Source organism: Saccoglossus kowalevskii, chromosome 9, assembly GCF_978046115.1.
Source record: "Saccoglossus kowalevskii chromosome 9, keSacKowa6.1, whole genome shotgun sequence".
NCBI classification, from domain to species: domain Eukaryota; kingdom Metazoa; phylum Hemichordata; class Enteropneusta; family Harrimaniidae; genus Saccoglossus; species Saccoglossus kowalevskii.
Window position 1 is genome coordinate 25,679,316 of NC_140649.1, and position 27,443 is coordinate 25,706,758.

General features: G+C 33.2%; 1 protein-coding gene and 1 long non-coding RNA gene across 2 annotated transcripts; one reads left to right on the forward strand and one right to left on the reverse strand.

Annotated features, from left to right (window-relative positions):
- Positions 1-724: 724 nt before the first annotated feature.
- Positions 725-4,811, reverse strand: LOC144358736 (uncharacterized). Its single transcript, XR_014930599.1, has 2 exons — positions 4,726-4,811; positions 725-2,048 (listed from the first exon to the last, which is right to left on the reverse strand). It is a non-coding gene; the product is annotated as an uncharacterized LOC144358736 (long non-coding RNA).
- A 102-nt stretch (positions 4,812-4,913) lies between these two features.
- LOC100376904 (lysosomal dipeptide transporter MFSD1-like) lies at positions 4,914-19,637 on the forward strand. The gene is made up of 13 exons (XM_085503794.1): positions 4,914-5,060; positions 7,570-7,670; positions 9,039-9,154; positions 9,732-9,787; positions 10,421-10,564; positions 10,855-10,940; positions 11,888-12,043; positions 15,271-15,404; positions 15,821-15,929; positions 16,804-16,941; positions 17,081-17,220; positions 17,478-17,592; positions 18,726-19,637. The coding sequence occupies exons 1-13, from the start codon at positions 5,036-5,038 to the stop codon at positions 18,876-18,878; spliced, it is 1,473 nt and encodes a 490-aa protein (XP_085359920.1). The 5' UTR covers positions 4,914-5,035; the 3' UTR covers positions 18,879-19,637.
- The last annotated feature ends 7,806 nt before the right edge of the window (positions 19,638-27,443 follow it).

A 27,443-nucleotide genomic window follows, 5' to 3' on the forward strand; every position in this document is an offset into this window, starting at 1 on the left:
TCATGGCAAACAACATAATGCTTCTAGAAAAAAGAACTCCACAATGTAGGAGAAAGCAATTTACAGTTTCATTATATCACTTTTCAGTCTCTTGATATTAAACTTTTAATCAGTATTATGTAGTCCACCATCTTGATTCTCCAGCAAAGAGTTGTGGGTAAAGTGTGACATCATATTCACTGTTGTGAAAATTGAGAGATACTGAGTCAAATTAGTTTAAATTTTGGTGTGCACATTACTCATGTATATAAATATAATAATGGAAATACACAAAAAAACTGTATAACCTACTTGGATCAATGAATTGTAAACAATAAACACAAAAATGAATATTTTCAGTTAGTTGTCATGACAACATGTATTTTATATGCGTGTTCGTCACCGGTACATGTAAGCTACCAGGCTATAAACTATAAGCCAATTTGAAGTTCAACTTTTTTATCAATTTCTCACAACAGTGGATATGATGTCATAATTTATGCATAATCCTTTGCGGTGGACCACTTAAATTAATGAAAAGTTAAATATCTAGAAAATGAAAAATTATAAAAAAAACGCAACTAGCATTATTTTGTTAGCATAGACATCTCCTATTAAATGGAATTTTTTCATGTTTATGCCGGAAGAGCATGCAGAGAAACAAAGAATTTATCATTTTACCCGGTCTCTGGATTAACACACTGTTTTATGTGCCTTCTTCAGTGTAATCAAACACATTCACACCTTTTGTGTTCCTAATTTGTTCTTTATTTGTACTCCAACCCATATAAAGTATGACAATTCATAAAATATAAAACAACATGTATAATACAATCAACTCCAAAAATGTAACCACTTCAAAAGCAGGATTATTTAACTCAAAGAACCAACGTCAAACTTACAAAATATCATGAAGTTAGGGCTGACTATTTGTCCATTAGTCCAAATGATGAGTGTTGAATTTAAATAAAAACAGTGTAAAATCTGTTATCACAGAGTAATGTAAATCAGTATTTAATGTGCACATCTTATCAGAACAGAATGACCATCACACATAACACATTAGAAGATATCACTTAAAAACTACAAAAACAAATGAGTTGTATAAAATTCCAAAATAGTACAAAAAAAAGATATTAGAAGCACATTATCAATACGACATATAAACCAAATATTTTATTTATTTATTGTATACTGAATCATTATTTAGCCAATTTTTTTGATAAAAAATTTGCTTGTCAAATTTTGGTAGAAATTATGATTTATACTATATATATTGAGTTACTGAACTGTGCAATTCACAATTCTTGGAGAGTATATTATTATGGTTTATTTCATATCAGTAGTTGCTTTCTTTTTAATCTAAGTAGCATCTTTAAAGACATACTGTAATACTTTATTGACATATTAAATATAGAGTACACAATGGAGTTCTTATCATTAGTAGTATGGCATCTGATATATTTTGTTTTGGCTAGGGACTAATTGCTTAATAAAAGAATAACAGTCAACTCAAATTTGGTCTGTTGATTCCAATAATAGGAACAAGCAGCCTGTCGGCTGAGATAGCTCTGCTGTTGACAATGCACATTTCAATTAAAGAACTGAAGATATCATTAGAAAATGGAAAATATGTATAGTATTAAAGCAATCGATTCGGACTTGCTTTTTTCTACAAGAATTCAAAAATATCACTTTACCAAAAATTACAAAAATATTCATCAAAATTGGAGAATCAAAGTTATCAGCATGAAATGAACAAATATGACAGCAGTCCACATGTAGTACCTATATGTATAATATCAAAGCAATCAGACATGCAGTTTTTAACAAGAAGTCACAAAAACATGGCAAAATGGAAATGGCAAAAAAATACTTCAAAGAAAAAAATCATAGAATTCCTTATACAAAAAAAAATTGAAATACAGAAGTAAAAAAAAGTATATTATATTATATATTATTTACAAAAAATGTGCCCTCTATTCAAGGCACTTTATGAAGTTGAATCTTTTTGTTTGCAGATAGTCTGTAAATTCTTCTGCCTTCTTTTTGTAATTTGTAGAGAAATACTGAAATAAAAAAAAAGGTTTATTCAGTTTTGAATATTAGTATACATATGTTATAGCGTGCAGTTAATATTGTGGTATTGCAGAGGGTACATATGTTTAAACAAAAGTCTATAATTTTTTATCTATAATTTTTTTATCTCTTCCAGGAACAGCATCCGCATTGCAACCAAGACAGTTCACACTTTGATGTGGATACAATGTATCTAACCATGTTGATTGCACCTAGGAGGTGTTACCACTGTGACACTAAGTGAAATTTGTTTTGTCAGAGGAGACTTATTGTCGATTAACCTAGATTAAAACATACTAAGAATATTTGTAATAGCCATTTATATGGTTAATTATCACATAATTCCAAGAACCTTATATTTGGTACAATATATGGTACCTTAAGAACCTTGATATTAAAATATGAAATAGGACAGTAATATTATTAATATTATAGATTGTATATGGAACTATTAAATTTATATGTGGGTTTACAAAACTAAAATATTATTTAAATTGAATTAATAAGCATAGAATTCCAAGAACCTTATATTTGGTACAATATATGGTATCTTAAGAACCTTGATATTAAAGTATGAAATATGACAGTAATATTATTAATATTATAGATTGTAGATGGAACTATTATATTGATATGTGGGGTTAAAAAACTAAAATATTATTTAAATTGAATTAATAAGCATAGAATTCCAAGAACCTTATATTTGGTACAATATATGGTACCTTAAGAACCTTCATTTTGAAATATGATAGTAATATTATTAATATTATAGATTGTAGATGGAACTATTATATTGATATGTGGGGTTACAAAACTAAAATATTATTTAAATTGAATTAATAAGCATAGAATTCCAAGAACCTTATATTTGGTACAATATATGGTACCTTAAGAACCTTCATTTTGAAATATGAAATATGACAGTAATATTATTAATATTATAGATTTATATGGAACTATTAAATTGATATGTGGGGTTAAAAAACTAAAATATTATTTAAATTGAATTAATAAGCATATAATTCCAAGAACCTTATATTTGGTACAATATATGGTATCTTAAGAACCTTGATATTAAAGTATGAAATATGACAGTAATATTATTAATATTATAGATTGTAGATGAAACTATTATATTGATATGTGGGGTTAAAAAACTAAAATATTATTTAAATTGAATTAATAAGCATAGAATTCCAAGAACCTTATATTTGGTACAATATATGGTACCTTAAGAACCTTCATTTTGAAATATGATAGTAATATTATTAATATTATAGATTGTAGATGGAACTATTATATTGATATGTGGGGTTACAAAACAAAAATATTATTTAAATTGAATTAATAAGCATAGAATTCCAAGAACCTTATATTTGGTACAATATATGGTACTTTAAGAACCTTGATATTAAAATATGAAATATGACAGTAATATTATTAATATTATAGATTGTATATGGAACTATTAATTTGATATGTGGGGTTACAAAACTAAAATATGTTTTAAATTGAATTAATAAGCATAGAATTCCAAGAACCTTATATTTGGTACAATATATGGTACCTTAAGAACCTTCATTTTGAAATATGATAGTAATATTATTAATATTATAGATTGTAGATGGAACTATTATATTGATATGTGGGGTTACAAAACAAAAATATTATTTAAATTGAATTAATGAGCACAGAATTCCAAGAACCTTATATTTGTGACAATATATGGCACCTTAAGAACCTTGGTATTAAAATATGAAATATGACAATAATATTATTGATATTATAGATTTTATATGGAACTATTAAATTGATATGTGGGGTTACAAAACTAAAATATTATTTAAATTGAATTAATAAGCATAGAATTCCAAGAACCTTATATTTGGTACAATATATGGTACCTTAAGAACCTTCATTTTGAAATATGAAATATGACAGTAATATTATTAATATTATAGATTGTATATGGAACTATTAAATTGATATGTGGGGTTACAAAACAAAAATATTATTTAAATTGAATTAATGAGCACAGAATTCCAAGAACCTTATATTTGGGACAATATATGGTACCTTAAGAACCTTGATATTAAAATATGAAATATGACAGTAATATTATTGATATTATAGATTGTATATGGAACTATTAATTTGATATGTGGGGTTACAAAACTAAAATATTATTTAAATTGAATTAATGAGCACAGAATTCCAAGAACCTTATATTTGGGACAATATATGGTAACTTAAGAACCTTGGTATTAAAATATGAAATATGACAGTAATATTATTAATATTATAGATTGTATATGGAACTATTAAATTGATATGTGGGGTTACAAAACTAAAATATGATTTAAATTGAATTAATAAGCATAGAATTCCAAGAACCTTATATTTGATACAATATATGGTACTTTAAGAACCTTGATATTAAAATATGAAATTAGAGAATAATATTATTAATATTATAGATTGTATATAGATCTACGGAGTTGATATATGATCTTATGAGTAAATATGAATCAATACCAGGCTTTTGATCGCGGAAACATAGAACCTTGATGCGTCAAGAACCTTTTGAAGAAAAAACACCAAAGGGCAGTCAGTGACCTTTAGTTGGCAATCATATAAAGATATATTTCTCTAATGAACGTGATTTACCTGATGGATTTAGTCAGATATTCATCAAAACCTAAATAGCGATGGTAAAAATCACATTACATTGCATTTTCATTCTCGCTACGATTCTGGTACGAAAACAGTGAAGTGAGCATGCGTGAGGTGAATTTTGAGCGTGCTAGGCAGCCAGTTCGTAGTGTCAGCCAATCAGAGCGAGGTTCTTATATGCGGTTCTTACCCGTATTCCGGTAAAAATTATACCTCCAGAGTCCCGTGACTGGGAGTTCAAAGTGTTATCACATGTGATCCAAGTGGATACTGATAATATTTGTATTACAGTATTTGTGTCATCATGGCTTTACTACATGCTTCCCAAGGTGAGTGACCAGGCGTGCACATGTAATATAACAGTGTAGGCGACAATGATAATTTGAATATATTTGGTTTTATTGAAAGTACACTCAAAGTCGATGTTTTGAATTTTTTATTAATATCCTTATTTCTGATTAAATATGGTATAATGTATACAAATAATGAACAAGCTATTATTTATTTTTTATATACATTGTTAAGTTCAGAATCAATCAAAACCTGTCAGATAATATTTTGGTGTGAATACCCACATGAAATAGTTCAAATATATAATTCAATAATCAGAAGTATTGTACAAACTGATCTTCAAACCAAATTAAAAAACAAACAAAAAAAAATTAAAAAAAAAACAATTTAACAACTTGAAATGGTCAATAAACTTTTTGAATGATTTATGTGTATGGTGCATCATTCCTGTTTAATAACAGGATACCATACAAAAATAACAGCCATGTTGTCACTCAAAGGAATACAGAAATCTTCCCTATTTTATTAGGCATGCATGCACAAGTGCAAAAAGTAGACTTACTGAAACTCGTGGACCAAAAAGATTAGGTCTTAAAAACTATGACTGGAGCTTACAGCCTGACAACAAGCACACTTCCAATAAACTCAAAATTATATGCTAGATCAATTAAAATAGGACTTACTTTAACCACAAATACACCTCTGTTATTTACAGCCAATATCAGTGCAGTTTGATAGTGATACCAATTCCTCATTGATACAGTTGACTAAGAAAATATATAATTTTAAAATTTCTGATGTAATTATTTCATATACATGTATGTGCTTTGCTGCTCTTAATTTATTTATTTCTGTATGTGTACTTCTATTGGTGAGCCCCTGATTTGAAAGGGTTGCAAAAAGGACACCAGTTTTATTTTTATTTAAATAAGCCAAATAATGTATTGTCTAGACATAACACTCACTGACTCGAAAAATGTCAGATATATCATAATTATTATAAACACAGTTGATTACTGTACTATACATGCAAGAAATCACTCTTAAGTTGTCGCCTGGTGTTGATAAACACTTGCCACTCATTCAATAACAGATCCTTATATAAATTTTATACCTGCCTACTTATCCCTTTGATAAGCTCCCAATTATTGTTCAGGAAACCACTAAACAAAACATTTTGCATGCTACTTTTGTTGAACTGTTGAGCTGAATCAATTTTTGCTGTATGCAAGTACATGCACAATGTGATGTAGACATAGCATTTTTTCAATATCAAATGAAATGGAGATACTACATTTTTTCTGTTAGTAACGCATACTTAATAAATGTGTATCAATGGTCAAAATAAATCATATTTAAATGATCGAATCCTGTATACAGTAAATACAATGTTTTCGTTTACATGTGTTTCAAACAAATCTTGTTTTTTTGATAAATCAGAAGAAAAAAAACAAACATCTGATCTACTCTTCAATTACAACTAAGCTGAGAATACTGTGACAATGTCTCATTATACTTTTAACTTGTGGTTTGAGGGGAAACATTTCCATTAGGCAATATATTGATATTTATACCACTGCAGGGAGGCATTGAGCTACCAGCCTTTCAAATATACTTCTGGAAACCTTAAAAAATAATTTCTGCAAAACTGAAGAAGCATTATTTCTCATTTAAGTTTTTTGCATGTCAAAGTACATATTTATAATTACCGTACTGGACCGCGTCAACGCCCAGTGTCCTCAACTCAGAAAATAATGATTTTTTAGGTGTGGGCTCTTACACAAGCTTCCACCTCAGAAAAAAAGTGCAAATAACAATTTTAATTCACCATGTGACAGATTGAGGGGGATATTACATCTTTGAAGAAAATAAAAATTAAGTTTGCCAACTCTAAGAACATAATCATTTCCCGGTCATTTGTAGTTATTATGTAAATAGCTCCTTAATTAATATTAGATAATTTATGGCTTACTGTAGATAATTTATGTCTCAAACTTTTGTGATCATAAGTTGGTAGACCTGAATGTATGCATGTAGAAATGATCTTGATAATCCAAGTTATGTAATGTTGTATGGGAGTTATGTAGTTATATATTTGTTCTATGGGAGTTGTGTATGCTCTATGGGAGTTGTGTATGCTCTATGGGAGTTGTGTTATGGGGTTATGTAGTTGCATGTATGTTTCAGGGAGGTAATGTTCCCTTAGTGTGTTCGTCTCCACCTGTATCTCAGATATGCCTGGGTGATTTCATTCAAACATCACACAATGACATACCCGGTAATACATATGTACAAACATTTTTTTCATAATCAAATTCAAGATGGCTGAGTGGCGACCATTTTAGTGCTAAAAATTCATTCCAAAACCGGATCTCACATAGAACAAATAAACTGGCTCCACTTTGTATCATGTCTGTCACATGAGCATATGGCACCAATGTGTGTTCAGTGGAAATTATGTTCTATGCGAGTTATATTGTTACATGTTTGTTCTATGGGAGTTATGTTTCTATTAATAATAAACAGATCTTTCTATTTTTTTTTCAGGTGGATTCCGATTTGTTATTTTATTTTTCAACTGTATGTTGACATTTGGTTCTTACTTTTGTTTTGATATGCCAAGTGTACTGCAGGATATATTTCAAGCTGTAAGTGTATTATTCCAATTCACTAAACTACAACTTGTTGTCCTCTTCCATACATCACAATACTGTTATGTCATTCATCAAAATACTACATGTCCTATATCAAAATGCTGCCCTCAATGTCCTATGTTGAATTCCTGCTCTCTGTCCTATATCAAAATACTGCCCTCTGTCCTATATCAAAATTCTGCCCTCAGTCCTATATCAAAATTCTGCCCTCTGTCCTATATCAAAATACTGCCATCTGCCCTATATCAAAATACTGCCCTCTGTCCTATATCAAAATACTGCCCTCTGCCCTATATCAAAATATTGTCCTGTCCTATATCAAAATACTGCTCTCAGTCCTATATCAAAATACTGCCTTCTGCCCTGTATCAAAATACTGTTCTCTATCATTTGTTGAATTCCTGCCCCCTGTCCTATGTCAAAATACTGTCCTGTCATTTGTTAAATTCCTGCCCTCTGTCCTATATCAAAATACTGCCCTCTGTCCTATATCAAAATACTGCCCTCTGTCCTATATCAAAATACTGCCCTCTGTCCTATATCAAAATACTGCCCTCTGTCCTATATCAAAATACTGCCCTCAGTCCTATATCAAAATACTGTCCTCTATGTCATATGTTGAATTCCTGCCTTGTGCCCATCATCAAAATACTGATATGATATGGTATGATGAGGTTATTGCGAGAATAACACAAAGTATGCACAGAGGCAATACAGTGACGATACATGTATCTATCATAGCATCTGTCGTAACATCGGTTGATGTGTTCCTGTACTGAATGCATACTTCGTGATATTCTCATGACAGCCTTATTGATTTACATGTATACATCTTTTTATACTTGTAGTAATAATGTACATAAAAGCCCAAACAGTGACAGCAAAAAGTATTTGTGTTTGTGTGATCGTTAACTTTCTGTGGCATGATTCTATTTCAGTCATATGCTACACAGTTGTGTACAATGTAAACAAATAAACATATTCAAATGCCACGTAAATATGATGCACATTTTCTAAATAAGTAGGACATTTTCCTACATGTCCATGCTGTTTTTTACACACAAATGAATTCAATTTTTTATAATAATGCATTTATGCCATTTATGAAAAAAAATTATTAAAACATCGCGTGTCAGTGAATATTTTCTTGGTTTTTACTGGTATGTTTTGATTACGAATACTATAAAATCATCAAAAACTAAATAGTTTAATTAATTATATAATATGATATATATATATATATATATAATAATATATTATATAATATAATTTATATCTCAAGATATCAATTACTGTTTGAAAGTGATATGTTTTCTCACAAAAGTTAGTCACAAATTTAATTTATTTCTCTAATTCTCATAGAATGTGACCTGTCCAAATAACACTCACATTGGTAACCATAGTTACAACTGTACAGATGGAGGTCTTGGAATGACTGCAAATGAATATAATTTACTATATGCCATCTATGCATGGACGTAAGTTGAAAACATTGATGCATATTGCCTGTCATTTCACATAGTCCTTTGGTACGTTTGACCAGTACGTTTGATCAGTACGTTTGACCAGTACTCAGCAGTCTGAAAAAATGATTTTAACAACATGTTTTCCGTTTTTTTTTCTGAAAAGTAGTAACAATTTGGTTTGCTCAACTTACATTGCAAACAAATATTACAAAAACACATTTTGAGAAACAATTATAACAGAATACTGGTAACTTAGGAATGATGTAAATTGTATTTTTAACAAAAAGGTTTCAGCAAAATGAAACGGACATGTAGAATGCGTTGTGATGTGTAGCTTTGGTTATATACATATTCAATAATGACATGTATATTCCATGTAACAATGAGTCCATCTCTCCACCATCCAGTATTGCATATATCTACGGCATTGAATGTATTGAATATCTTCATGTTATAATACTAATGGAAACTTTTCCCATTATTTTGTTCTATGCAATGCTCAACTATCAGGCCCCATGAGTTTTAGACAGTTTTCTATAAATACTGTATACTTATACTCTGACTGTTTCTTTCATTTGTTACACTGCAGAAATGCTGTTGTTGTGGTAGGGGCTGGTTTTCTAATTGATAAAGTTGGAAATAGAAGTAAGGAACTCAGATAAAACTATATCAATGGTGTACTTTTTTTTAGTTGCACTTTTAATAACAATTTTTATAGACATATAGTTTAAAATCATTTTTGTTCTTTTTTTTGTATTTAGTGTGTAATGTGTATGATTCTATAAGCATTGTAAATTCAGCAAAATGTTCAAAATAGAAAAAAATTGTGATGGACATGAATAGTTTACAGTACTTTTTTAACCACTCAGATTCTGCATTTATAGTTTAGTACATGTATGATGGACAAACTCCATCTCCATCAAGTAAAGTAATGTCTGGGGGATCTTGCATTGTGAATAATTTCAAAATGAATCAATTTAAGATTAAAGCGCGGTGGTTGTCGTGCTGTGCGTGTTCGAATTTCATGTAAATAAACAATGTATTTTACACGCGTTGTTTACGATGCTATGAGTCCCATATAGAACAGGACGCGGCACGACGACTGCCGCCCTAATGGTGTCCGATGTATTACTAATTTCACAAATCAAAAACTCAATAATAAAAATAGCATTACTGATTTTCTCTTGATCAAGTGATTCAAAGTACTGCATGGTTTTGTTCTTATCTACATTATATATCCGTAACACAAAACTTCAATTTTTCTTTTTCGATTTGCAGTTGGCCTATTTTTATTCTCTGGTTTATGTCTGTTGGGTTCATCGCTGTTCGCTTTAGGTGCTCATTTTGCCGGCACTAGTGCACTATTGCCGATCATGTTGGTTGGTCGCCTGCTGTTCGGTTCCGGCAATGGCTCATTAACAAGTGAGTATTTAGTGTAATCATGCAATTCAATTAAATTGAATATCTAGTTTTATGCGAGGGATACAAAGTGCAGTTTTATTTATTTATTTGCCAGACAACCCATTAGCTTAATTGCATGGGGCTGATATAAAAGATATTTTTTTTTGAAGATGATTACAATTTGTAGCTTGACTCATTAGCCTTCAATCAAAATTTTGGTTCAGATGCAGGTGTGTGCTGCCCTCTAGTGGCAAAAATGGTAGAAGCAGTGAATAGAATCATCAAAACTAACATTAGTTTATTTTGTTCAGTTGTACAGAATCGTATCACAGCTTACTGGTTCAGGAATAAGGAGTTGGCATTCGCATTTGGAATTACACTTACTTTTTCAAGATTAGTAAGTTATAGCTATTGCTGGTATTACAGTTAAATGTATCCCACATATCTGCTTTTCGCTTACACAAAGATACTGCTGGTAAACCTACATGTAGTTAGCTAAATAATGACTAAAAAAGAAAAATGAGTCAGTGTGGAAAAATACACTGCAAGATGGATATTGTAAGACCTAAACATTTAGGGTAATGCTATGATTGGTTGGGTGGCAGTGGATAATTCTATTATTAGTTTGTTTGCAATGGGTAATGCTATGATTAGTTGGGTTACAATGGGTAATGCTATTATTACCGGTAGTTGGATGGCAGTAGGTAATGCTATGATTAGTTGGGTTACAATGGGTAATGCTATGATTAGGTGGATGGCAGTGGGTATTGCTATGGTTAGTCGGGTTACAATGGGTAATGCTATGATTAGGTGGATGGCAGTGGGTAATGCAGTTATGATTAGTTGGAGGTTACAATGTGTAATACTATGATTAGGTGGATGGCAGTGGGTAATACAGCTATGATTAGTTGGGTTACAATGGGTAATGCTATGATTAGTTGGCTGCAGTGGGTAATGCTATGATTAGTTGGGTTACAATGGGTAATGCTATGATTAGGTGGATGGCAGTGGGTAATGCTATGGTTAGTTGGGTTGCAAGGTGTAATGCTATGATTAGTTGGGTTACAATGGGTAATGCTATGATTAGGTGGATGGTAGTGGGAAATGCTATGATTAGTTGGGTTACAATGGGTAATGCTATGATTAGGTGGATGGTAGTGGGTATTGCTATGGTTAGTTGGGTTGCAATGTGTAATGCCATGATTAGTTGAGTTGCAATGGCTAATGCCATGATTAGGTGGGTGGTAGGATACTTGCTTGGTGTATGAGAGTGATGATGGTCCAATTGATACATAAATTATTAAATGTGAGATTGAATATGTTCTTTAATTTATTTAATTGCAGGGTAGTGTTTTAAATTTTTTTCTTACAAGTAACTTTGAGCATAAATATGGTTTGAGCTGGACACTGTGGGGTGGTGCAATGCTGTGTGGCGTAGGATTTATATCTGCCTTGATTCTCAGCTTCTTGGATATTGTAGGAGTTAAACAACTAGGGCAGGTAAATACAAATCTGATTAATATAAGATCTATTGTCATCTCCCAATCTATTGTCGTCTCTCAATCTATTGTCATCTTCCAATCCATTGTCATCTCTCAAGATGACTGGGTGTGAGCTGGTCATAGACAGCATGCAGTTTTAACATTTAAACAAACTCACCCAGTCGACAACGTGTTCGATAGATGACCATCCAAAACATTCTTATTGAAAACTGGATTTTGATTGCATATTACATTCTTAGCTCGGCTGTCAAGTGAAGCTTATCATATGAGTGATTATCCGTTGTCAGTGTTTGTGTCATCTTTTTACTTCTTCTTAAAGACTACTAGCTCAATTGCTTTGATACTTGGTATGTAGGTATCTTGGGTGGACCTCTGTCAATTGATATGTTTGACTTGATAAAAAACGCAAGTCTGATTGCTTTGATACCATACATATAAGTACTACAGGCGAACCTGTCTCAGATTTGTTCCTTTTGTGATGATATTTTCAATTCTTTAATTCCAATGTGTGGATCGATCTCAGACGAGATGCTGCTTGTTTAGTGATTCAATCAAATTTGCCCAGCCCACTACAGTACATTTCCAGTAATGACTGATGACATCATAGCACTATATCGCGAAATATACACACTCCTGGATCATTTCTAGTGATGAAATTTGGTAATAAATACAGAATGGGTATTGTGCTTTAATGTCAATGCTTGTTTTTATTGTGAAAGACACACATACAGTTGATCTCACTTAGGGAGTTTTGCCCAAATCTTTCAAACAACAATACATTGCACTGTGTGTCTCCATAATGGTGCCTGTAATATCATTGTTAGAATGTTCTCTGATTGGTTGAATAATTTATGTGTGTGAGTAATTGTCAAAAGTTGAGGCGACACAAAATGCTTGTTCAATACGTCATGTTGCTTTAAATGTGAATGGGAATCTAGTGTGAACCTGATGCAATAAAATATTGTGTAAATACATCAGGTTCTGTCCAATATTTGGAGGTCTACTTGTATTAAGGTAGAAGCATTGAGAATGATGGTCATAAATCATCAAACCTATTGTCCCAGGGCACCATTAAATAACATTTTTTTGTGTTACAGTGACGTATTTTGAAAAACTTGTCCGAATATTTTTCAAAAATCGTTATTATTGGAACAATAATGTTAAAGGAGAATTGCATTGTTTACTTTTTAAAAATCTGATTTTTGATATGATTCAAACAAAAAATACCCCATCATTTAATAATTTGTTTAGCCTATGTCACCAACCTACAATTTGCGATATGGTATTATAATATCTGTACTATAAGAAATTATGGTACAAGCCTTATAGTACTGACAAAATAGCCATTATTAACTAAAATACAGCCATTATTTTCAATGTTTTTTATGTCAATATCTTTATATTGTCTGGGAGGACAATTTATTGCAAATGAATAAATTCTGGGTATTTGCATTCAACTATAATCTGTGAAGTTTGAATATTTAATGACTTGTGCACGGGTGCATCTAAAATTACCCTCATTGAACATAGCTCAAAGGATATTGACAAAAACTATTCAGATAATTTGATATGTTACATTGCATTTATAATATCTAAAACCATGAATTTATAATGATTACTGTATTTTTTAAGAGCATGAATTAATACAATGTACTAGAAATGAATAATAAAGATGTATATTACTTTCATAAAATGCGCTATTACTACACGACATATCAGCTGTACTGCTGACATTGATGAAATATTTTGACTTGCACTCAACTGGTTTTGTACACTTCTCAGTCTTTTGAATACTCAAATCGTGTTCATGAAAATATCCAAATGTGAGATGCTTCTGCATCATGCAATAACTATGTAGTAGATCAAATATGAGTTTGGTGTTAAAGCATATGTGACCAAAAATTCTGCATGTCATTTGTAGAAATCTTTAGCAGTCTGAAAACAGGGATTTAACTTCTGTATGTGCAATTGTGGGTGCATGCCTTAGACATGCCTGGACTGATTACATTCAAACTTCATGCATATGCACATCAATTTGTTTTACAATCTGATTCAAGATGGCCGAATGGTGGCCATTTTTGTGCTGAAAAATCATCAAAATCGAGCATTTCTGATATTCCGGAACAGGATCTTGGGTGTTTACAGATGAATTTTGTTGAAACTTGGTACATTGGACATTATGGGACCTTGATGCATGTCATTTTATTTTTTAGATCGGATTCAAAGTGGCCGACAGGTGGCCATTTTGTTTCAATGAATGCGGTTCTAGTGCCATATTTCTGACATGTTTAATTAATTTTATAGATTCATTACATATCATGTCCTAATATGCAAAAATATTTGCACTAGATTTTAGATAGGAAAAAAAATCTGGTACTAAAAGGGTTAAGCATTTATTCAGCATTCAACACTAAATCCAGACACAGTATGGACAGTTCCGGACATTGAATGTCACTGTTGTCTTTCTTGATTTTTGTTTTGTTTGTTCAAATTGCAAGTGCTAGTGCATTTTTACCACAGAAGTCATATTCATGTTTGGGACTACATGACAGGGCTGTGTGGCTATCTCTCTATCAAATGTCAATTTTAATTATGCTATCCTTGCATTAACCAGGCTTTGTCAAACACAAGCACCTGTGAACCTTAACCAAAGTTCCCCCAAAGTCGCATTTGTGAGTGAATGAATCTTGGCCAGTGAAATGGGCCTTCCCATTGAGTCTGTGGCACACTCACCCAGGGTAGGGGTTGACCCTTTTGATGTTCAGCCTAAGGTAGGATTTGAACTTAGTTCTACCTGCCAAGAGTCTGATGTGACAACCACTAGGCTACTAGTTACCGGTAGGCTACCTTTGACCATGATATTGTACTTCATTTAGTTTATACTGAAGCAGTGAAGACTATACTTATTTGGTGACCCTATTCTATGGGTGCCATTATTAAATTTCACATTTGAACAGAAGAGCTTTTATTAGAAAGTTTTCTACATTTTTACAGATTTTGTTTAAATTTGGTACAAATGCAAGACATAATAAGTTGCATGTTGTCTCCAGTTATGACTGGTGAGGCCTTATTTCCAAAAAAAGTAGCAAAATCCAGACCACTTTAGGCCGATTCAATTCTACTTTTCTCCATTCTGCCCAATCACTAGTGTTTAGCCCATAAGAAATGATTTTGAAAAATTACCAGCCTGCACTGTCATTTTCAATGATTCTTTGTATTTTTTAGGAAGCAGAAGTTTCAGCTCAATCCAAAAAATTACGAGTACGAGATATCAAATACTTTTCACTACAGTTTTGGTTGTTAGCACTTAGTATAATGTTCTTCTACAATGGTGTGTTTCCATTTGTTGCTGATGCTAGGTATGTATAACATTGTGCATATTCTTTAATTGCTTTTCAGTGTCTAATTGTTGACTCCCATGATTGAAGCTTGGTACATACATGTAGATGTTCTTGGATAATGTGCAGACTTGGTTTGTTTTTAGTTAACATTCACGCATATTAATTATATGATTTGCATAATACTTTCAGCTTTACTACTAATACAGGTGTCTCATGAACCACTCATCTGTGTCTGTCAGTCTGCCTGCCTGCCTACCTACCTACCTCGCTACCTACCTCTATGTCTGTGTGTCTGCCTACTCACCTGTCTAAGTGTCTGTCATTTCACCTGTCTTTGTGCTTGACTGCTCTGAGCTGACCATGCTTTCAATAAATATATGAATGTGTAGTAATATAATTTTATTTATATATGTATTTATATCATATATTTACAGTAAATTTATCAGTAATAAATATGATTTTGATGACAATATATCATCTTACATTGCTGGATCTGTCTATGATGTGTCATTGGTTTTATCAGCTTTTCTTGGCTTAGGAATAGTAAGTATATCCACTGTTAAAACACCAATTGTAATATTCTTTAGAGCATTGCTGTCTGAACATTAACCCTCACTGTATCTTATCAATTGACATACACAATATTTTTTTTTTTGAATATTCAGTTCCAGACATTGAATTTCACTGCTGTCTTTCATGACCTTTGTGTACAATTATGTGCATGTAAATACATGTATGTTTGTAAAGATACTCCACATGGTAAACAAGTAAAAGGCAAAGACAAGTTTATTGAGCAAAACTGACTTACAGACGCAAACTACAAAACTAATAAAATTACAATTCAAAAAGATACAGTTCATAAAATCTACGAAATTGGGCAGGGGGCCCACTTCTACCCACCAAGACAGCACGTGCCCCCCTGAGCAATGGATTTTGGGATCCAAAAGAAGGCGGGGTAAAACCTGTATGAGGCCGCCCGACCTTGAAATGCGAGTCAGGATGAAATCCAATGCTCAGGCTGGTGGGAAGAAGCTAGCCAAAAAAAGAGGGGGACGAAGAGAATAAGAGAATACAATGCTTGAGCAGTGACACGTAAAAAACAATGAATGAAAACTGCTGAACAAAAGAAAACAAAAGAGGTAGGGACGCTACAGTCCGTGTGCACAAGCTGGCTATGATTGGCTGGCGAAAAGAAGCTGATTGGTTGTCAAAGATGTGAGCTGATTGGTCAAAATAAACAGGCTGTGATTGGCTAAGAGCAGAGCAACCAGAATCCTAAAATTGTACCAAGCTCAAGGGTTCCATGTCTTTACAAACTCACACTTGTGCAGGCACAAGTGAACAATTCTATTAAATATTTTGTCAACAAATACTAAATTTGAGTAAAAAAACGCATCTGCTTTGTTTATCTTGCTAGGATCGTTTTGGAAAGCGTGGTATATTTGCGTTATTGTGTGCGGTTTTTACTATACCAGTGTTCGGTTTGCTGGCGTTCACTAAAGTCCACCCTCTTGTATCTACACTGTGGCTAGGACTTATGTATTCCATGGCTGCGGTAAGTGAATCTGTAATGCTTCTCATATCATGTTGATGATGACTACATGCAAAAAAAACACTCTTACCAAATGTGATTTATAAAATAAATGCTTTTGAGCAATTAAATTTATAACTGTTAACTAATTTGCTCATTGCAGTCCAGTATGTGGCCCTCCATCCCTCTAGTGGTTTCTCCAGCAACTGTTGGCACGGCAATGGGTATTACTACATCCATACAGATGATAGGAATTGGTATATCAAATGTGATTGTTGGAGAGATACTTGGAGATGATAACAAGTAAGTTGAGTACTCAAAAAGGTGGAATATTTACTGGGATTTGTAGTGGCAAAAATATTTTAAATTGTGAATTTTTTAAATCCATCTCAAACAAAACGTTTTAAACATGCACAAAGATACTCAGTAATTCATGTTGCTTTTTTATATATGGAACAATATTAATACAGTGGATTTGATCTTTTGCTCTGCTTTGTCGCCATACTGTCTGTTGTTGCTGCAGTTGCTTGTCATACCCACTGTATATTGTCTTTTTTCAGCATCTCTAAGGAGAGACTTCTCACACGATGGAAATATGTTATGATATTCTTACTGGCAAACACAATAGCATGTGTTGTTACAACTGGTTTTCTTAATATCATTGACAAGAAAAGGGTGAGTCAGAATGTTTATTTAATTGATTGTATCTTCTCATGGGAGGTTTATATTCTACAATAGATGAGATTATTATGAGAATACCACAACGTATGCATGAGACAGGACAGTGATCATGCATTGGTTAATTCGATTTGGTACTGCCCTAGTGCATTATTAATCTCCAGATAACAGGATTTATGTTTTAACCTCTGTGCGTGTACATGTACATCCTTGCTAGCATATGTGCTCCACCTGTATGTTGGACATAATTGGACTGATCTAATTCACACATACATCATGCTTTTTGGGATACATATGCATAATCTGATTCAAGATGGCTTACTGGCAGCCATTTTTGTTTTTAAAATCCGTCATAATCAAGTACTTTGCCCTTGCCATAACCTGATACTGGTCATACATGGATTGAGCAAACCTGCTACAAAAACTACAAATCTGCTACAAATATATTTCTATATTTCTTGATAACTCACAAGGAGTATGTAATACTATTACTTGTTATATACTTTTTGGTGATACAACAGTCTAATAGTTAGTTGATTTGTACCTGCATGCTTACAGTTGTGTTTAGTGACAGGATTCTATTTCTATCAAGCCCTACCTTTTTTACTGTGTGTGATATAATCAGAGGAAAGTGGTTGAATTTGCCAGAAATATGACGCACATATTTCTTGTATTAAATATTTCGGTTACACATTTATCCATAACACTTTGACACACATGTGTTTTGGCTCATCGTTTTATAATAATTACTGTCTGCCTCATTGTTCTCCTTTTAGATAATAATAAAACAGCTATTGTCCTTGGCTTTGGCCAATATAAAGAATTATCATCCAAAGTGACTTTTATTGGCCACAGCCTCAGCTTTGTTCAGTATCTCAGCTACATGGGATGATAATTCATGATATCAACCTCAGGCGAGGCCAATTAACTGTATATCATCATCAGATCTTGAGATGTATAGCAAAAAAACTTTGGTTTTTGTTTGTTTTTTCAATGTTTGTTTGGTTTTTGTACTTTAATTTGTGTTGTGATGTTCCATGTGCCGATATTGTGAATAGTGATAGCACTCTGATTTGGTGTCAGTAAGATGAAACTATCATATGTTAATTGTTGTCTACTTTGTGTTTCAGGGTGGAGTTCTGAACATGAGTCGTAAAGAGAAAGAAGCAGCGAGTCATACTCAGAATATAAACGTCAAGTCGCCTGTGGAAAATGGTGACGATGCGGAACCAAAGGAAACGGATAGATTACTGCCACCCAAAGAAGAAGGTTCAATCAACTAGATTATTCTAATTTATTGGATCCCTCTGTAAATTGTATGTCCACAAGTCACAAGAAAATTAGACATAAGATTTGTGTGGTTCAAGGAACAGTTATTTGCTGCCAAATCATACATTTAAATTGCTACATCTTGCTGGATGATATTACTGGATCTCCACTATTATTTTCATGATTTGATGCAATACATTCTAGAGGCTGAATCTCTGGTTAATGAACAACCTGCAAGTTTTCTGAAGTATCTGACCATTCTGTAGTAAGAGCATGATTTCGACGAGCTGTGATGTGGCCAGTTGCTGACTGATTAGAAATTACATCACAAATATTGTCAATCAACTGGCCAATGAGTATTTTGCTTTGTGTGACTCCGATTTGACATATGTGACATGTGAATACAATTGCATGGCTGATATGACAAAAAAAATCATCCTTGGCATTTGTTTAGAGCATATAAATGCTATGCTATGCTATGCTATAGTTTTAATATCGTGTTGATACCATATAGAGTGCTGCTGAATCAAATGCACCAGGACAATTTATAGATTAGATTATAGATTAGACGGGCTCATGTAGTTATCAAAAGTCTGTATGTAGCAGTCAAGTTAGTAGTTAGTTTTGTTTTGTACTGAAACATTGGTTCGTGTACTGTGTGACAATTATGATAACATTGATATTGAAATTACCTTACTCATCTTAAAACAATTATCATTGATTAAACCTGCAACTCAATAAAATGATATTTATGTATGCATGCACGAAGTAAACATGATTTAATTCTCTTTTATTTTATGTTAATGCTAAGAAATAACACATAGACAGGATTGCTGTTTGAAGTGGAGGAAGTGAAAGTCACACTAGACATCATAATGTGTCACCTCATAGTGATCCTCAAAACTTCTGAGTGTCATTATGAGGTGGCAACGCATGCTACCCAAATAACACCTACCGATACAGTGGCTCTACATTGGGTGTCGTAGCAACTGACCTAATAAAAGGAGACTGAGATATATTTGACTTGTGTCATGGTAACGGCAATGTCGTACCCGACCAGAGCCAGCATGCTCTGTGTGGCAATTCCCCAAATTGTGTTTATTGAAAAGAAAACAACAAAAGATCAAAGTTACATATAGAGATGCAGGGTGGGTGGGTGTGTGTGTGTTTTGCGAGTTTCATACATCGAGATAGTTTGCTGGGACAATGAAAGCATGGGCTAGTTACGCATAAAGCTGTGAATGGTTTGGATAATGACGCAGGTGCGGGTTAAATGCCAAAAGTGCCGGTGAGTTGAGCCCGATGGACAGGCTGGAGATGCAGAGTTGAGGATTAATGTGAGGTATGCCAAGGTCATTTATTAGCATTAGCACTGAATAGCATGTAATATCCAAACAAAAAACTATGTATTTCATGTTACAATTCTGAAGAAGATAAAGTAAATATTAAAACCCAAGTACAATCTCTAAAATAACTAACTTGATAAACAATAGTTATCCATGGTTTTAATTGGTCATGGTAATAAAGAGAACTTAATATCTTCATGATGGCTTTATCTTACTAAAAATCACCTGCCTAAACTATTTATAAACGTATATATTTTGGGTGAATTCTAGTTTAGCAAGTCCTGTAAACACGTGTCATTCGTTATGCCATTGCTTTCAATAGGAATATGCTATAAAAGTCTTAGAACATGTATTATGCTATGTATAAATGCAGCACGCCTGTGCATATGCATGGGTCTTTCTAAATTTGTAGTTATTATTCTCATGAAATTTGCATACTGAAATTATGGTAGGTGGTATATATTTGCAAAATCTGAATTACTTGAGAATCCTCATGATTTAACAGAAAACATCATATAGGCTTAACAGTCAGTATGTTGCGTTCCAGATGGCTCAATGGGCAGACTTTTATGAACCAGAACCCATCCTAGAGACTTGATTCAGAAAATGGACAACTAGTGTATAAAAGTTCCAAACTGCAGCATTCTGATTCGAAAAGTTTGGTTTTAAAATATAAATATATTCATCGAACTGCCTTTGTGCATACTTATTTAATTACATACGAAATTACTGTATCAGAGACTACATGAATTTCAAAACCTGAATTAATTGTCACATCTGATAACACAATATGATAACTAACATCTGATAATACGGTGCATCTATTAATACAAATTCATTGATCAAGACTTGCATTGTAGAATACATATCTACAAGGGATTGTGAATGTGTCTATTTTCATATACAACCATTGTGAATAAATAAGTTTTAAAATTGCGTTTTTGTTATTTGCATACACACTGTATACAGTTTAATTTTCACTGCCTGAAATCTTCTCAATTTTACGATCCGACAGTCTGTGTTTGAGAAAATCAGAAATATTTTCACTGATACTAAATTTCGTGATATTCACCGACTCGCAGAATTCGTAAAAAATGTCTTTTGCGAAATTAAAGCGTTTTACACAGTAGTAACGCCAGCAGCTTGCAGCGTGAAAATGCTCAATTTTGAAACTGTACATGTAATGCGTGGTATTAGACATATTAATGAACAGCATCCAAGACGAGTTTTTGAAGTAACAGTAATGTGTCAAATACAATATACAGGTTAACTTGATCTCTCATTAGATGAGCTGCTTATACGTTGATTAGTTTCATTTCATAGTCAGCATGGGATGTAAGCGTAGAAATACCCCCACAATACTTCAGCAATTTTCGAATCTCACGCGATAACGAGAGATCTCGCAATGAACGGAAATGGTCTATTAACTATTATTTGATGCAATCAACTTAAGAATAATAGTTTGACTTTAATCAATACACCCTAATCGTGTTGCAGGTCAAATTTAAATATCGGCCCTTTCAGTCACAGAGTACGACATTCTGAATGCTTGGGAATGTAATTGTTGCATGGATAATTGTTTGCTATTAGTCTGCTATCAAAGAAGCCGGTCTTTTCAGTAAAATAAAAAAAAATGCATTAAGACTGTTGAACTACATCATGAATATAATGAGCAATTATTTAATCTCTTGTTGTGTTGTTATGTATGATTGTAAGTTTGCTTTTAATTGCATTAAACAAAGTTTCAATCAATGCAATATCATCGATTCATTGCAACACTGATCTTTACTAAATTTGGTTATTGTAGATTATGACCACAGTGCACAAAAACGTTTGTTTCTTAAGGCATAGTTTTATTTTAGTTGGCAACACTACAAAAACATCATTTTGAGAAAAAAGTGTGTAATTTTCAAACGAGCTAGCAGACGTTTTTTAAAACTTGTTTCTATTGTTATTTTGTCACTAAACACAAATGCAATTATTATAATTTACCTTGCTCAGGGTCGTTTTATACATTTAATTAAATGGTGAATATAAAATTAAGTTTCAATTACAACAAGCCGGTAGGCTGATTTGCGATCCGCCCCGCTCAACAAACATGTTTTCAGCTGTTGCCTGGTTGGACATGAACGGGAAGATAACGTCGGTTTATAACTATAACCGGGCCCCGTATACGAAGTTCGCAAAAAACCTTCAGTCTTTAGAAGTCAATTACTTGATTACTTGGGCGTATTCGGTTGTTAAATTTATTCTTTCCAACCGTTTTGCGTTAGTATTTTCTAGATTGAAAGCAGCATTTACTGTTCGTTCAAAGTTGCGTTGGGATTACGTTGATACAGTGTAACAATGTCGGCGCCGGTGATCTCTTACCAGTGCGCAACGTAGCCAATATAAAAATCATGATCATTTGAACACTGTTATTACAAGACTGGTAGGAGGTAATACATTTGGGGCGAAAGTATTCAAAAATAAATTTTGGCTGTTGCCATGGCAGCGGTGAGCCAGGATTTGTTTCCAATTAGTTATGGCACGACCTACCTTTCAAGTATGAACAAAATCAGCCAAGCCAAAAAGAGGAGTTAAAAGCCGTTGCTGGTGAAAATTTACCCAAACTTGAGGTATTTTCTCGGTAATGAAAATATTTTAAAACAGTATATTTTATATTTTTGCCCACACTGAAGCTGAGTAGAATGATCCATGTCCGGGCTTTTTAATCCTAGAATTGTAGGGTGGAATACATTTGGCGCGAAGGTATTAAAAAAATTAGTTTTTTTGGCTGCTGCCATTGCTGTGGAACAGAATTTGTTTCAGATGTTACCACATAACTCGAGTACAGGTGTGACTTGCCTGAACCAAATCGGCGCAGCCAAAAAAATCACAGAAGAGTTAAAAAGCCATTCCCGGTGAACAATTACCTCAACTTTGGGGTCCAATTTCTCGGTAATAAAAAAAAATATCAAAAATTCAAATAGAAAATTTTTGCCCACACTCAAGGTCAGTAGAATGAGCTCTGTCTGAAGTGTTTTATCCTAAATTTGCAGGAGATATATTTAGCGCGAAGTTTGTTGGCTGTTGAACTTTTTTTCACAGCTATCCTACTAAATAGGGTGAAGGTGTGACGCGCCTGCCAAGTTTGAGCGAAATCGGCCTAACCCCAAAAATCACAGTAGAGTTAATACGTGAAAATACTGAAATCACACACCCACACACACACAAAGTGATTTTAAGGGCAATCTTAGTGGAGTGGATTCTTTAATGTTCAAGTGTTACTCCATATGCATTGGTAGTATAATGTCACAATCTGAAATAAAAAGTATTAGACATATTTATACAATGCGATTGGCGTATTTAATGCGACTTATCCTACAAATAGAATGGAATGAAGCTGTGTTTGTCTGTGTTCTATTAAATGTTTCTTGAAATACCAAACTAAAATGATTTAGGAATAGAAGCACACAGTAAATAGTGTGATGAAGAATGTACTTTGTGTGCTGTATTTATAATCAATACAAACAATTCATCAATTAATGTCATTATCATAAATTATGTGATATTATATTTACTAACCGTCGTGGACAATGTCGGTTTCACAAATGTATGCCTTCATTAGACAACAGTGGTCGTTGTCCCATTTGTAGTTATTATATTTCCTGTAATCATTATAACAACAAATATACCAACAACTGCGTAAACGGGGGTTTCGTGACACTTAATATAAATAAAGTGAAATTAATGGGTAATTAGTTTTGATTGTTGTTGAGTTATGATTATATTACATTATGGTGTGTTCCATGATTTTATTAAAGCGCAACAATCTCCGTATCACATCATGTTGCGTGCTATGTTCTCCACGCGACATACAATTTTGATGCGACGACTTCAGCACGATAAAATAGATTTGTACTTGCCATAGTTGCACACACGCCTGGTCACCACTGCTTGGTTCACCTGGTGCCCAGTTTTGGTACCCTGTTAGAGGTGAGTTGTCTGCCACCCAATCATAGTTAGCAGGTGTCCCTCTATCACCACCAGAAAAGTCACGCAATCCTATCCAGATATCACCAACAGATGGATGGTGAGAAGAAAGGTACTGCGTGATGCAAGTTTCTGACTCTGCGTCCCGTATTTTAAAGAGTTTTAGACCAATGTTTTCACATCCTACATCCGCATACTCCCAGCTTTCACTTGTACTGATAAGCTGGTATGTGACACATCTGATTGTTATAGGAAAGGAGGATGTAAAACCTAATACATGTAAACTGCTTTTAACATTCAGAAATACTGTTATTCGAGCGTCTTGTTTTATGTAAACATGTAGTTTGGCTGGGGAAATATTTTCCATTCAAGACAAAAAATGTCAGATGTTTTATTTTAATTTGTGGGTGTAATTATCAATTAATCAATAAATGCATGAATAAATGATAAATTATACGACATGTTTAATCTTTAACCAAAAAATGCTATATTAGTAACGTGATATTTGAAATGTCTTGACGTATAATGGTGTATAACAGAAACTGGGAATTAGAGCCTGAAGGTAACCAAATTAACTTTGTTTGAATATTTCACAAAACATGCTAAATGGATTAGTATACATACTCTCTGCTTTGCATATCAAATCGCATGACATGCTATCTAGTTTCAGATCGTATCCAGGGTTACAAGTACAGTAATGTGTTGACTCATTTCCATCTACCAAATGGCAGTTATGCGCACATCCACCATTGTTGACGTCACACGGAGTAAGCTCTGAATAAGAGTAAATAGTAAAATCAGTGCATAGGATTCCCGGCTAGGCAAATAAAAAATGAATTGATACAATCTCATTAATTCAATGCTACACATGTCGAGGTTCCAGCATCTTATTTTAGGAAGGTTACAATCACCGATACTAGTTTCCAAAATAACCACAAAAATAATAATGAGCAAATCTAAAATTTAGACAAACTCGTGCCATAACTAAAACAGTCTAAGTGCATACCTAATGCTCTAAGTAAAAGGGTCGTAAATAATAATTTGAACAACAGATTTATATTTTCTCGAAAACGGGCAAAACATATTCTGAGCTAAAACAAGTCGACGAAGCCATTGACGGCCCCGGGTGATTTTCAGACAGTTCAAAAATTTCGGAATAACAATTTTTGAACACAATTTTGTCCCAGTAACAAACGCTAACGTTTTTGAAAATGGTGTAATTTTTGTAACAATTACAATAATTTCATTCATTCATACTATACAACAAAAAATCGTATACACATCAAGCCAAAACATATCAGTTCACCAAATAGCCAGTACGGGAAAAAAGTCAGATCAATACACTGTCCCGCTTTGTTTTGACCTTTCCTGTTTATTTGTCACTCGAACAATAGAGGTGCAAATATCAACATTACCAGTCTTAGTGAATTGTCTTGAAACTTATTTTACGCACACAGATTAAACTTGTGTTTTGAAGATACTAGTTGAAGTTGTTTCGATGTGATGAGTACAATGAAGTGACAATTTTTTTCAACTACTTAACGGAAGACCTAGATTGCGTCATAATTTATTATGCATTGTTTTTCATTGGCGCAGAATGATAGCTCAACAAGTGGCCAATTTCAATAAAAAATAAGGCTTTAAAATAATGTGCACAAAAATGAAACATTGTTTAAACTCCATAATAATTGATCTAGAATGGGTCCTTTTTAAACAAAAATAGTTCCTTGCTGGATGGCACAGAACGCGCCAGAGTGAAGGGCACAGAATGGTGGCGTACAAAGCTTATTTCAGGAAATGCGCTGGCGCATTGCACATTCTTGGAATCGCGATAGTATAAATCTGTTATAATCCAATTCAAAATGTATTATTCAAAACATAACATTGTCGTTCTCGCAGTGTAAGCGCACACCTAATGGCCACCTAATAGATTTACCTGTAGTGCTGCACTCACTACACTCTTCAATAACTGTACTTGTTTCTCTCTTATCTTTTGTTACATTTTCTAAAATACAAACAATGTATAAAGATGTGAGAACAAAGTAGGATAGAATATTCTGGAATACGCTGTAATTTATTAGCATTGTGTTGACGGAAACACTATACTAAAAAATCCTTCTCATCTAATACATCAATATATAATAACAACATAATTTATAATTCGTATTATATCATTTCTGAATGCAATAACATAACATTATCAAGGAAGGTATCAATCACGGCGTGGCGTTGAGGTCTATATACGTTTCTCTGACAATTTATTTTGTAACTTTTGTCAGTTTAGTGTTGGTTTTGTGTTTATGGATTTTTGATTTCCGTTTACGGATTATGTCTTTGTATTTTAACTGCGTTTGTTGTTATTGCCATTTTCCTATAAACTCCTGGGAAGGATCTTCGTCGCGTTGTATAAATATAGTATAACGGATGCATTCCATACTTTCCTGATGCAGTTTATCGTAATATATTGCCAACCTTGGTTTCATCCATTTTCTATGCCCTCTAAAACTTCTATTGATCGGCTATTGATGACACAAGAGTAAAGGCAGACCCAACAATTAAGTAGTGTATATTGTATTCATATTAAAAAAGCATATCAAGAGTTTTCTATTCGATTGAGGGAATTACGTGGCCATGCCTTTTGCTGATGGGTGTACATTCAGGTTCAATTACAAATAAATCCCTTCTTAGTCTACATAGCTGAGATACGCCACAGGAGTACGCATTGCATATTATTGGAATCGTGATAGCAGAAATTTGCGTACTTTTGTGATTTTTAAATTCCAAAAACTTTCTCCACAATACAATTACGTACGCAATAGGGTGAGCACCATTGTAGCATGATTAACGAAAATGATTCAGAGTATTGCCTTTCAGCAAAACATGAGACCATAGTCAATGGGAAATCCATTTGCACATTTAAATCAATGTGCGGTAGAATATTCAGTTCAAAGCATGTTTGTCGTTACATATTCATGACTTTGCCAAGTGGCATCAAACAGCGTCCAAGACTGTAACACACACCCATTTTAATCACGATTGTTGTTTTAGTAACGCTAAATTAAAAATCATATTCCAATTTCATAAAACATTGTCATTCTGAGTTTTGTACGCATTCATATTGACTGTAAACACAACAGAAATAGCCTTTGATCGTGAATTCGAAGAAGAAATTTATTCTTCAGACGAGTAGTTATCAACCCCTTTGAACGATATAGTACAAGTATATTATATGTTTTAGAATATGAACCACGCATTATC

Excerpts from the sequence above, each read along its gene's own strand:
- LOC100376904 (XM_085503794.1), top strand. The coding sequence starts at position 5,036 with ATGGCTTTACTACATGCTTCCCAAG. Across the intron at positions 5,061-7,569 it reads TTTACTACATGCTTCCCAAG|GTGGATTCCGATTTGTTATT; the intron begins GTGAGTGACCAG and ends TTTTTTTTTCAG. Across the intron at positions 17,221-17,477 it reads ATACTTGGAGATGATAACAA|CATCTCTAAGGAGAGACTTC; the intron begins GTAAGTTGAGTA and ends GTCTTTTTTCAG.